At 33.5% G+C, this 14368-nt stretch overlaps 1 protein-coding gene across 1 annotated transcript; it reads right to left on the bottom strand.

Annotated features, from left to right (window-relative positions):
• Positions 1-7756: 7756 nt before the first annotated feature.
• On the bottom strand, positions 7757-9535 carry LOC112638902. The gene is made up of 5 exons (XM_025411481.1): positions 9488-9535; positions 9316-9378; positions 9187-9228; positions 9024-9098; positions 7757-7831 (listed from the first exon to the last, which is right to left on the bottom strand). The coding sequence occupies exons 1-5, from the start codon at positions 9533-9535 to the stop codon at positions 7757-7759; spliced, it is 303 nt and encodes a 100-aa protein (XP_025267266.1).
• Between the last annotated feature and the right edge of the window lie 4833 nt (positions 9536-14368).

The following is a 14368-nucleotide window of genomic DNA, read 5'->3' as shown; positions in this document are numbered from 1 at the left end:
GCTTCGCGATGGGATGTGCCAAATCGATGACAAAAAATTTCAAGTCAATTCAATTATCTGGAGAATATGATGCCTTTAATTATATACCTATCGAAATTTCGGTACCTCATCTATATAAATGTATTGTATCTTTTATAAATATTACTATATATATATATATATATATATATATATATATATATATATTAACTAAAAAGATTTTACATTTGTAAATTGTATATATAAAAATTTTACTCAGAAGAGAAATCAGTTGTCTTTGAATTTTACAAATCTAGGGCAGTTCTTGTAATTACAATTATAATTATAATCAACTATTTAACACGGATATTAAAATCCAATACAAATTTAATTTACATTTAATTGATTTAAATTAGCAAAACGATTAACAATATATATGTAATCTTTTTTAATTAATCACGTAGTCGAAGCTTACGTCATATTGGCTCAGAACAAGAAATCATCCATTTTGCATTTCGCATGATTTTCATCGGGCGGTACCGTTTAACGGGTTGAAGAAGTTTGCGCAAACGATTAAAATTACTTGAAATTGCCGAACGCGGAATAGCGGCTGGGAGAAGCCAGCGGAAACGGCACGGCAGCGTACTACGTTAATACAGATGTATGAATTACTGTCACGTACCGCGAAGGTTTTCTGTACGCGATGCGTAATTTGTACCGCTGCCTGCGCTCTGTCGTGAGATGAATAAATCATTCGCCACTTATCACGCAGAAACTTTCGAACATTCACACACGTATACAACATACACACATATATATATATACACACACACACACACGCTGCGTCGCTGATCCTGCACGTTGGTCGCTGCAGAGTCATATGTAATACGCGCAGTTTAGCTGCAGTTTACCTATTCCCCGAGAGCCCTTTTTCTGCTCGACTTTCGAACGTAGATATATATATGTATGCGTATATATGTATATGTGTGTAGGTAAGTATATATACGACGAAAAGGACGACGTAACATCTAAACGACGATTTATCCTAGGACCCGTCTCGAACGACGCTAGATATTATTCATCTGAGAATCTCTCCCCGACCCAACGGAGACTCGACGGGTTGCTTTTCTACACGAGAGACGAGAGGAAAGGACGAAGACGGATTTCCGACGAGTCGCTTGAGGGATTAAAATCTTCTTTTGAAGAACGTTGCTAGCGGACGCCTTTTAAACCGCAACGAGCGCAAGTTTATTTCACGTGTCTTGTGAAAATATTAAAATAATAATAGTAATAAAAAGTTGATGATAAAAGCTAACTAATTGAAGTTTGATCCGATTATAGATATTTTGGTTTTGCCCCGAGAGAAATTAAAATTGATCTAAAAAGATTTTCCAGAGAATACTTGACTCGCACGATAAACTTTTACAGTTTATTATTTTGGATTTTTATCAAAAGTTTCTTCTGTGATTTAATAATAATGAAGGGAAAAATGCACAAAAAATAAAAGTTTTTATTATATATGCAAATTTAACATGCATAAAAAATATCCATTATATATAAGAGAAAATAATAAAGATACATTATTGTTATATCGTTGAAACAGTTTATATCGTAGTGAATAATGATAACAACGAGACGTAAAACACAATTAAAGCCAAAAATATCCTATTTCATCCTATCTCATAAAATTGCAATAGTGCACACTAAATAGTATACATTACGTTTATTAATTAAAGACTGGACACAAAATGGTAGCATTTGGCGAGCTAATAAATTCTAAATGCATTAAGCTTTTGGAGCTGAATTGTGTCCGCAATCTGAATTAAAGCGCTAAACTCAGGTTAATCCATTGTTATCTTCTCTAAATAATCGATTGTACTTATATATACAGAGATAAAAAAGGGAGAATACGAATAATATATAACTCATAAACGTTAATTACATAACCTTGACGTTTTATTTTCTTTGACAGTCAATTAAGCTCGTATTTATCAACACAACCCTATTATGAGGCGACACGCGATTCTCGAATTTCCGGTCCGCGATAAGGGAAGGAAAGTGTCTACGGCACGTGGTGCAGACGCCGTGACAAGTGTAAATCACGGGGGGAACCGCGCGCGCGAGAGTTCGACTTGTCAGTAGTTCGCCAGTAGCGAGCTGCGAAATCGACGATGCAGGGCAACGATGCTGTGCGGGATGAAAGAGGGAGGGAAGAGAGGAAGGAAGGAAGGAAGGAAGGAAGGAAAGAAGCAAGAACAAAAAAAAGAGAATGCGCGTGGGGCACACGTGTGGCCCATTCGTTCTGAATCCTCTCGCCGCCACCCGGTGTGGGTTTCGCAAAGGGGGTGCCGGACGAAGCAGAAGAAGAAAAAAAGGCGGAGGGTAGTCACGCTCCAGAGGCATTTTTCAGAAGCTGCTTGTCGGCCACCATATCCCGCCCGCCATCCCAAAACTTCCCGCTTTCCCCTCCTCTTCTTCCTCCTTCTCGCGTCCCCGAAAAAGTCGATAGTTGCGTAGACAGAGTACTCGGAGGTGGTGAAGGCGAGTGCCAAAACGGGTGGCCGGAAGGGGCGGAAGGGACTGTGGCTCTCTCGCGGGCCACGTTGTCAGAAGTTATCATCGATTTTTCAAATTCCCCGTAGGTACATAGGCGACTGACACAATCGGATTTTCTTCGTTCGCCAAGCGTCACCCGGGATATTTGTCTCTCAAGAGCGTGAGTCTGACCATACTTCGGACACTTACTACTTATGCGGATGGGAAAATCGCTTAACTCGTCACGTCATCGTCTTTTTTTTCTTATATTCATAAAATTTTCTTTCTATACTGTACGCCAGATTTGATATTGAAAATCAAACCGTAAAATTTTCAAAAGCAGAAACGTTCAAAAGCTTGATGGAAATAAACTCTTTTTTTATTTCCTCTTTAAAAAAATACATGCGTTTAACAATGGATTGATATATTTCATTTCATGCGTTTGTTATATTTGATTTAAACAGCAAGACTGTCTGGATGTGAACACATTTATAGATGCGAAATCATTGATGGCCGCGTGTCTAAAATTTTCGAAGTTTGGGCATTACAGAGATATGTGTCAGAGCTATTGGGTTATTTCGCGGTAAAGCATGGCGACGCGAGACACTTGCCAAACGAGGCTATCGGCGTAGTAACGTAACACTTGCATAAACAACCTGCCTGCTGCGGTGCGATCGATTTCTCAAAGGCTTATCGACACGTAGAATAAATGGGGTTTTCGTGTAATTCCCTCTACGACCAAAGTCATTCCCAAATTGTATTACCACCTTCCGAATTGCCGAGCATTGACATAACACGTTTGTCTACGAGAAAGTCTCTTATATATAATACGTAAAATATATAATTACTTTAATATAAATCTTTCAAAGAAGCTGCATTGGAACAGTTCGGCTGTGGCACAGAATAAATAAGGAGAATTAAAACTAGAAGTTAAATATATTCTTAAATCTATTTCTCATAAATTTAATTTTAATAATTTCATTAATAAAATCAAACAATGAATATTTAATTTCATTCCAAATATTAACAGTTTATTCCATTTACTAATCTAATCTCTCAAACTTCATCCTGCGTATTCTCCTAAATCTGTTTGCGCATAATTTGCACGATTGTTTCTGCCTTGAGACGCCTTCTACATGTACTATAATCGGCTTTGCCGATCAACAAGCTCATTGGGCAGTACCCGTTACTGAATACGTATCAATCGATCTATGCCAGTCGGCACAAAATGCCGATCAACATATATATGGCTTTGCTGACTATAGTTGATGGACAACAAAAGAAGCCGAGTCGAATCGTGCTTCGGAAACACAAAAACATCGATCAATCTTTTAAATTAAATCAATCGTTATTTATTTCAATTTTTATATAGTAGACAAATTTTTTTCAACTTATTTTTAAATTGATGATTTGAACTAGATTTAATCATTATTTTACCGACAAGTTAAAATAATTAAAATCTTACTTATTAATTAGCTTTGATACTATATATATGTTCTATATTAGGCATTATAGATACGCGATTTTAGAATATGTTATACGAAAAGTATATTGCAAATTATATTTTTAGACAACTATATTACGCTTGTAGTGGTGTGTACGCTTGTGTAAGGTTTCTTCTACTTTAAAAATTCTCCACACGGTTCAGTGACCACGTAGTACAGGAGATATAGAAGCTAGTCTATACCCGATTTCCCAACGTCAACACTAGGTTGCCATTTCACGAGGTCTAAAAATCCGGAGATCGTAGCACGAAGGTGGTAGAAATAGAAGTAGGTGGATTGCGTTTCCTCTGAATTTTAAAGTCAAATATAAAAAAGATTGTCTCCCAATTTTTTTTTTCAAATAATAATGTAATATATCTGTAAATATTAATAATGTAATATATATAATGTAACAGACACACGATACTATAAATGTTACGATAAATATTTACCGCATGTTGCAGTTATAAGATGCGTTAATATTTCTTCGTGATATTAACACAAGATTTACATGGCTTATCTCGCGTGGAAGAATTAGCTATATAAGGCTGATTCTCTAAACTTCATGAAATTATCCATTCATCAACATTATATCAAGCAAACGTGGAATATTCCCTCGCGTTAATTCCTACAAACATCAAACATAATTCCATACATCATAATTTTGAAGCACCAAACTATCTTACTTCTTCCCAAAATATCAATTCCAATTTTCGATACTATCAAATGAAATTATTTTACTTTCGCAAGGATAAGAACCTTGCCCTGCGTTAAATAAATAAATAAAATTAAGAGTCTAAAAAAAAAGGATTTAAAAAAAAAGAAAGAATTTCGATGTCGAAATTAAAGTTTGCAAATTAGTTGCTCAGATTCCAATTGTGTTTCTGCCTTTTTTACTGCCGTTCGATTATATAAACAACGTATCGAGACGAAAATCCGAGTTTAACGATACGATAACGATCCACCCGTTTATATAACGACGTCCTCTCTCGAATCAATCGGAATGTAACACTTTCCGAACCATAAGCGGCCATCGTTGCGGTTCGATAGCCGCGGGATCGATGGCCGAATAAATAGGCCGAGCGCGCGCGGCGCGGATCGACCCGTCTCATCCCCATATCGATATCGAATGGCGCGTGTAGCGCATTCGTTAGATTACCCCCGGAGCTGAAAGTTTGGCCGGTCTGACGTAACGAGGCGTGTGAGAGCGCGCCGTGCCGTGTCGTGTCGTGTCGTGTCGTGTCGTCGTGTCGTGTCGTGCCGTGCCGCGTGTAGCGAAGCGGAACGTAAGCGGAACGAGAGCCGAAAGCTAGGGCGCATGTCGATGCCTCCGAGCGGTAGCAGCCAATGGACTGGCTAAAATATTAAACGAGAGCAAAGACCCTGCTGTTCTCGTACGGCCACGTAGCCGCGGCGGTTCAATTCCTGAGCCAGTCCACTTCCGTAGCCGTGGCGGGGATCGGAGAAGGTGGAAACAGACGCTCGTGGCCAGACCCGCTGCGCCGAGACAGTCCGGACTGGCACTACTGGCGACATCCGCAAACACGAGCGGGAAGAAAAGACGCGGAACCGTGCGCGATCGGTCGGCACGCGGGGTGAGTTCGATCGAGAATAAGAAATCAGGGGTGTAAAGACGAAACGTAGATCGCGTACAATTTGAAGATTCCAATCGAGAAGAATATTTTATCTCATCCGTTCTTTGCATTCTCGAGAGATTTTCTACATGATGTACAGGATGTTTCTTAATAAGTGCGAAAAATTTTAGGAGATGATCCTTCGTCGAAAATTAAGAGGGATTTTTCATATAAACATTAAAAAGTTCTATTGAAAAATTGAGCAGGGGTTGCTAATTTCATCCCCTTATAACAATATGGGAGAAACAAATATTTATAAATAACCTTTTTACTAGTAGAAAATATCCATCTAATTTCATCTTTTTAACTTGTTCCAAATTTGAGAAAAAAATAATCTAATTTTTACCCCCATTTTTGGAGGAGTGTAGCTCTACAGGGAGAGATGCAGGAGTATATATTTATATGAAAAACCCCCCTTAATTTTCGATAAAGAATCATCTTCTATAATTTTTTGCACTTATTAAGAAATATCTTGTATAATGTATGTATGTATTTTCGCGAAATTCTTTCCAAGAGTTTGATATTTTTTAAAAATTAAAAATCTCAAAGTGTGAAAGGGAAGGTTCGAATACAAGCATCTTAGCAAGTAGAATAGTTTCGCTCCTATTTGTTTATTGCTTTCTATTTATTTTCTTGCAGTATGAATTTATCAGAGTTGAAGTTATTTAGACTATCACGTCAATGATATGCGCAAGCACAATGCACTGCAACGATCACGCGTAATATAAGCAAGCGATCGTCTTGAGATAATAGAACGTTGAAGTTTGGTAGATTCTAATCATGCTAGATTGTGTTTTCTTATTTACGAATGGGATAATAGCGTTAAACTTCAACTGATGTATCTTAAGACAATGGTGTAGCGTTCACAATAGCCTTCATTGTTGCATAACGTATATCGCCATATATCCGAACAATTCTTCGATCTCGAGAACTTCGGTTACGTCGAACGAATTGATTTAAGCACGAAAATGATACTTTGAACGTTTCTATGTAAATACAAGATTTTATTACCATTATAATTGAATTAGGATTTCGCAGGAAAAATTTAATTTTTAAATTGAATAATTAGCAATGTTGTGTGTGTCAATTCGATATTTCTGCATATATAATGATTAAAATTAATCGAGAACAATTAAAACATGTTACAAATGACACAAATCACGAGATATTATTGTCTCGATTTCTACCCATTATTATATTTTACAAATATATCCATATATATTTAAATAAAGATATAATTATACGAAATGTATTTTATATAAAACACAATATTCATAAAACATAACATAAAATACAACATTCCGAACAGTTTTAATTTTTCTCGTATAAATATACTAATTGAATAACATAATCTAAAGAATTTGAATATTGAAACATGAAAAAGGCAGAATAGCAATACAAGCGACGTTATAGCGCTCACTTTTTAAAAAATTCACGAATATTCGTATGGTCAACCGCAAAAAGGCTGTCGCATTCTTTTTCAATATATTTCAGTACGCACAAAAGTTCTGGCGCACTGCTGACTATTTCAATAGCGAAAGTTTTGTCACAGAATCGGCGCGCTTTTATACAGTAAGCAGTTTATTTAATAGGTCACAATTTATACTGTTTTACATGTGATCATACGAAAATTACATTTGTTTGTAGGATATTCAGAGCAATATCACGATGTGACAAAACCACTGCTTGCAACAATTTTTTTTGCTACCATCGCATAAAAATACTTTTAACTTTATATTTTATCGAACGCAGTTATAATTCATTAAAACTTGTACTAATTTACGTTTATGATAGCGTATACTATGTCATTATAATTTGTGTTTCGTATTTATAAATACATATAGAATGAATAGATTAAATAAATTCAATTTAATTTCGAGACGTTTATCAAATCACAATTATTAATGTTTACAATTAACTGCTCACAATTAATGAGCACGTTATAGGGATATGTAAATGTATTACTTCATTATGTACGTCATGAGATTTACTTTCTGTTAAAACGTGATATCAGGCAACGATTATTTCATTTACATCAATTAACATCGCTATTGACAACGTTGCCAGTTATGAAATTGAAAATGGAATAGTATCGAAATTATATATATATAATATTGTGTATTTTGCGTTTCAATATATATATTCTTATTTCGATGCCTCTGTATTGATTGGACGGTGATATACCTTTGGTGATCTGCTACGACGCCATTCCGATTGTTCCTGAAAAAGAAGATTGAAAAAGAGATTATTGTCAGCATAAAAATTATACGTATTATTAGCACGTAATATATATAAATATATATATGATTATTAAAATCTCTCAGAGGCGGAGATTACTGTTAATAAGCTTTTATATTCATTACAATGTTCAATTAATACAAAATATATTATAACTTTATTAACAATGAAATGTACAACATAATATCGCGCATACGATTTGTCAGTTGTTTGATATAAATTAAAAGAAACAAGGGAGAAAATTTTTAAATTATTATAATTTAAAAAGTTTTATTGCAATCGAATACAATTTTTTGATTAAAATAGTCTAATTTTTTTATATTCTTCGTTTCTTTCGAGAAAAAAACTATTTATAGTAAATACCGTAATGTATAATATTATCGTTCTTCTTATCCTGTTAATTCGACACGATGTCCCGATATAAATTATTAATTCCATTGTCAGTAGGAAGTAACGTACTTAAAGGGAGAAATATTTTGAAATATATACACGCACACATTCAACATGCGTGCGAAAGGGTTAACGGGATAAATAAAAATATCTCGTCAAGCAATATAAACTCGCGGATAGTGCATAAAGGTCTGGGAGATAGGGTCGAGCATAAATCTAATTTTATGTCTGCCAATCGAACGGTCAAGCTATACCGAGACTGATCTAATCCGACCGAAAGACATGATGCGTTTATGTGACCTTTGATAATTCAGAGTTTATAGGTCGTCTCGTGCCTATCACGCAGAAAACACCACTTCCTGTCGTAACGATATCCGACGCGTATACGCGGAAAATTGCGGTAAATGCATTTTATTAAAATCTCTCATTTTTCGACGATGGCGAAACTTTAATTAAAAGCGAGCTCGCGAGCTCGCGATCAGCACCGATCCGTGATGACTATGTGGGTTTCCGCAATCTCCATCGTATTCACATTGCCGCAGAGAGTCTGCGAATTATTAAATTATTTGAGGTCGATGATCTTTGCGTGCGTAAATTCTGAATAGGGACGAATGGAGGTCACGGCCCGATGATTTTTATCTATGATTCTGAATTAAAGCGCGACAAAAGGATACGAGATAAGTTTCAAACGATGTTTCTCTCTTTCTCTCTCTCTCTCTTTTTTCGTTTGTGAGTAACGACCTGACCGCGCAATGAGACTCATTTATCGAGACAAATAATTTACCTCCGGTTTCAATAGCTTCTCGATGCACGACATTTTGCTGTTCATTATTTCCAGCTCCAGTTGTTCCTTGCATAACTGCCGTGAAATCCGGAAATCGGTAAAATATTTAACCAATGACAGACTAACGAAGAGGCAATTATATAGATTATCATTTAATGCTTACCATTTTCTTCGCTTTCTCTTGGAACACGCTCATCCGTTGCAGCTGAAAAAAATCAAAATTATTACGCGATGTAAAATTACTAATCGTATATTTTTAAAATTTTGGATACTCGACTATTAACATGCTTACATGTTTATGAATGCATTTATACGGAGGTATGATACTAATGACGCTCTTCATCCGTGGTAACTTCTATAAATTATTGGTAGTCAGCATCTGGCTTTTAAAGTATGGTTCAATATCATTCTAGCCTCGATCAAACTTCAATCTGACTGTGATTGCCGAGACTGCCACAACTTACCTTCTCCGCTTTCTTGAACAATTCACGAAAAAGTGCGCCGTTCGACATTACCGTGTTTAAACTCTAACGTGAGAATAAAGATTTAATTATTTGAGGCAAAAAACCTATGCATTATTAAAATAAATTAAATTTCTATCATTTTAAATTAACTTTCAAATTTCTTATATTTTTTTATAATTTCATTATTTTAAAAATCAAATTTTATCACAAATAGTTAAAACCTGCAACTATTATATTACGTGTCTTTTAATTCAGTTTATCATGAAATAAATCCCTTGCAATTACAAAGAAAAAATAACAGAGAGAAATCAATAAAAAATTTTTATTTGGGAATAATTTGTTTGTAGTACGAAATTATAATTTCTGTGAAATTTCCTTATTTCGATAAGAATTATAACAAATGTCCTATTGCGTGGAAAATAATTGAAATTTCTTTTCCAATTAAAAGTGTACTTTTTCGCATGTATAAGAATTATATTATTACAATATATACTGACATGAACATGTCAGTATTCAAGTGATTGTTTCATAAAATTGTTTATATTTTTTTTAAACCGACAAGATAGTTTGTTGATAAGGTTTTTAAAAGACAAATGACCCATTTTTTTTTATACAATAACGCGATGAATATTAAAAACCTTACCTTGATATAAGACATATATCGATAATTCTGCGAATTTATTGTTTCTTGATTAATTAAACATCGAATTAATATTATTACGTTGGTTTTAAAGCAAACAATTAATTATAGAACCGTATATTCGCATTGTCAATAGCATTTTAATTATTGTATTGAATCTCCAGTGTTATCATGTGCAAATTAATTGCCAGACTAATAAGCTCACTTGAATTTTCTCTAATAAATGGATAATTGCATCTAGAGACTTTCAATGCTTGTGTTATATAAATAAAATTATCAGATTTTTAGAACTTATTAGATTTAGAAATTATTAGATTTTTTTCTGGTTATATTAACCAGATTTCATATGGTTAATATAATCTTTCATTATTTGTAGATGTCCTCTATTTATCTGATTTTTCAAAAAAGTAAAAAAATTTAAATAAATTGAAAGGAATTAGGCTCTATATGTATTTAAACAATACGATAAGAAACTAGCGAATAAGAGCCACCGCGGATGGTAATGCATAAATTTTTAATTGTTCGCGAAAATTTAAAAAAGTTTATTCTAAGCAAAATTACTTTAGAATTACTTTAATAAAAAAAGTAGAATTATTCTATTTTAGTATTAAAATCATTTTATACTGAACTCACTGCAATTGAACAAATGGCTATAATCGCTGCAAAGATAAACGTAACAAAAGTCACCGCTCCGCAATAAGCATTCAAATTGAAAAAACGTCTGAGATTGTAATCCATGACGAGAAATCGGTATATCTGAAATACAAAGCACAGGTTTCATGAAAAATCGAAGTCTTCGACGAAGAACTCGAGATAACCCTAATCGATCTGCATTCCTGACCAGCGAGTTCAACCCATATCCGGACGCTCGATAGTATTTGTGCAGCCTGATGTCCTCCATGATGGGAAGGGCGATAACTACCGGATAATTTGTTGAGATCGCACGATACTACGTCGATGCTCGGGGGAATGGTAGCGAATCTACCGTTCAAACGAATATTTGACAGCAGATGGTGGTTTTCCTATTGGCAATTGGCATGCGCCGCAATCGATCGATGAACAAATGACGGTAAATAGGTAAATTGCTTTGAAGCTGATCAGACAATCAGACAGCTTTATGCTCTTTTATAAGGATGATATAATTTTTACCAATAATTGCAATTCTTGTTCAAGTATTATATCAGCCCGAGAAAAAATGGGTTTATGTAATTATATAAATATTATATTATATAAGTTTATATGATTATATATATCTGAAATTTATCGTGATATGATCTTATTTTTTATATAATTATATTCAGCTGATTATATATGAGAACAGATCAAATATGATTATATCAAATATGATTATATAAAAATAAGATTAAATTTTACTAAATTCAACTTTTTTAAGTAAAACATTAATAATCAATTTGACTGCTTTTTGTATATGGTTATATTTAATTTATGGTTAAGTTTTATATCTAATATAGATAATAATATGAATAAATAACAATATTTCTTTTTAAAGTATCAAAATCTGATCATTTTTTGTTGCCAGCAGATCGACTGGCTTTGTCAGTTTATAAACGGAAAAACATACTGAAAAAGAAAAGATTTTCAACTTTTATATTTTCATAGTCTATTTATAAAATCAAACATCAGTTTAAGAACTTGACACATTTAGGTATAATTAATTCCCATGCTCGTTCGCCTCTGCTGTAATATAGTTCCATTTTCTTGCATTTCTCCTTGCCTCTTCAGTATTTACACTACCTCTCGCGTTTTGAAGTTCGGGCATAGTTCATGTCAGTCGTGTTCGTTACGTGTCATTAGGATCCTCGTGAAAGGTTTGTTTAGTTTTGCGTGCGCCGCCAATATTCTTCCCGCCGCGCCTTCCACCGCGCCGAAGTTTGCCGACGTAATTTATAACCCGCAGCTTTATACCCGCCTGTGTATTCGTAACACGGAATGTGTTATTGAGTTATAAGAGAAAGCACGATGTTGGAGAGAAGTATTACCCCTAATTGAACTTTCTATCACTCTTTAATTACAGCACGGTTAGAGAGAGAGAGAGAGAGAGAGAGAGACAGAGAGAGAGAGAGAGAGAGAGAGAGAGAGAGAGATTTATGCAAAAATATTCAAGAGTCCGTGAAATAAATAATGCAATATAAGTAACAAATCATGATACAAACATATCATGATTGTATCTGACATATTAATACATCAATAAAATATATTAACAAGGCATATATAAATAATAATGATATATAATAATAAATTATTTAATTAATATTAAATTGTATTAAATGTATTTTAATACAGATTAATAGGTAAATAGTTAAATTATCTCACGATAATAGTTATTATTTTGACATGTTAAGCAAATCAAATAAAGATTAAAGTTTTAAATTGAAGTAGAATTTATAATAAATACCTCGATTATGTATAGAATGAATTATATAAATCATAGGTAAACAGAAATATTGATAACAAGAAATATTGAGAATATTTCTAAATAATATTTGAAATGCTAGTGACAAAGAGAATTATTATCGTGAATTTAACAATGTGAAATGACGTATTAGTTGAGATCGTTTTCTTTCATAATGTTATTTATCGCCTATGCAATAAATTTCCATAAGTTATTATTTATATCTGTAAATCAGTACTTATGTTATTTTTGCAAACAAGAAAAATTTTGATTTTTTTATAAAAAATTCAAGTATTTTTCTATACAGAAAAAAAGTAAATTTATCAAAAATACATCAATTATAGAAATCAATGTTATTTTATTTTTTACTTTATAAATTAACTGTATACATTTTGTTTAAACGTTAAATAATTTCGTTGAATAAATAAAGAAATTTTTTCGTGTTATCGTACAGAACAGTTATTTTCAAATCGAGAGAATTATATCAAAAGAAAATAATTGATTCGAATCGATCGAAATTTTGCATATTTTTGCGTTTTTGTTCTACAAAATTCTCGTGACTGCCAAAAATGTTGAGAAAGAAGAAGGGAAACAGGAAGTACGTAAAAAATATATAATTAAAATCCATCGTTGTGAGTGAGATGCATCTTGGGCACGAACAAGGAAATCAGAGAAGGAAGAGACGAGAAAATTACCGAGATAGACGAAAGCAATAGGAAAGAGCGGCTGACGGGATCAGAGAAAAGATAAGTATGCAAGAAACAAAAAAGTAATTACATTTACGTGGGAAAAGAGAGAGGTGGAAAAAATATGCGGTCATGCATTTTTGTCAAAAAAAGGCAAGCGCGCTACAAAACAATCACGAACTGAGAGAGCTGTAAGATGTAAAATTCATACAAACGGAAGGTAGAATAGAATAAAGCATGTTCTTCAGTGAAGGTATTCATTATTCAATATTATCATTCGAGATATTAAATCATTATTGAATAATAATAAAACATAATATTCTATAAATAAAATTTTTTTAAAATTAAAAATTGTTTATTTAGAAAAACAAGGCAAGTTCTTTTATGAAACGTGATACATGGATACGCGGATTTAAAATATCTTGTATATTGAAAAAGCTTACCATGTGCTTACAAACCGTATGTTTTATTAATAGCGTTCACAAAAAGCATCATTCTAAAATGGGCAAAAAACAGGGCACTAACACCTTATAAAATTTATAATCTCCACGAGACTCGATAACAGTCAATAAATCAATGCCCAATTTGTCATGTTAATGGAAATAATCATCCACATCTATATTTAATCTGTATTTAATATGAACAATATGTCAAGAAATTCAAGCATTAGAAAATAAAAATATTTAAATTGAAGAATTAGGAAAGATAAATCCTCAAAAAGCATTTTATTTTCTCTTTCTCTCTCTCATAGCATCGAAAATACCTTTCCCGATATATAATTTCTTGAAATCTTCTTCTTAATTTCTCCATTTAATTTCTCCACAGCTGAAAAAGAAATTGGTTCTGTGAAATTTAAATTTGTGTCTTACCTATTTTAATCGAATTAAATAAAATAAAATTTTTATATAGAGATATTTGATTTTGTTCTCGGACGCGAAAATGCTTTCTTACTGAAGAAATATGTGATAAGGAGTCCGTTCGACGCGCTGAAGACACGCGCGCTCACTTGAGGCTCAACCTTGATGTACGTGATCCAGTCTGACCTGGTGAATTCCGACTTTTACGAGGATATACGCGCCTGATCCTTGAGGCCTATAGCGTCTTTGCCATATTATTCGATTCCGTGATCGAGGAGTGATTTC

This window comes from Camponotus floridanus, unplaced genomic scaffold, assembly GCF_003227725.1.
Source record: "Camponotus floridanus strain SB8 unplaced genomic scaffold, Cflo_v7.5 scaffold4, whole genome shotgun sequence".
Classification (NCBI taxonomy): Eukaryota; Metazoa; Arthropoda; class Insecta; order Hymenoptera; family Formicidae; genus Camponotus; species Camponotus floridanus.
Note: the sequence above shows the minus strand (reverse complement) of the source record. Positions and strands in the feature narration are given on the sequence as shown.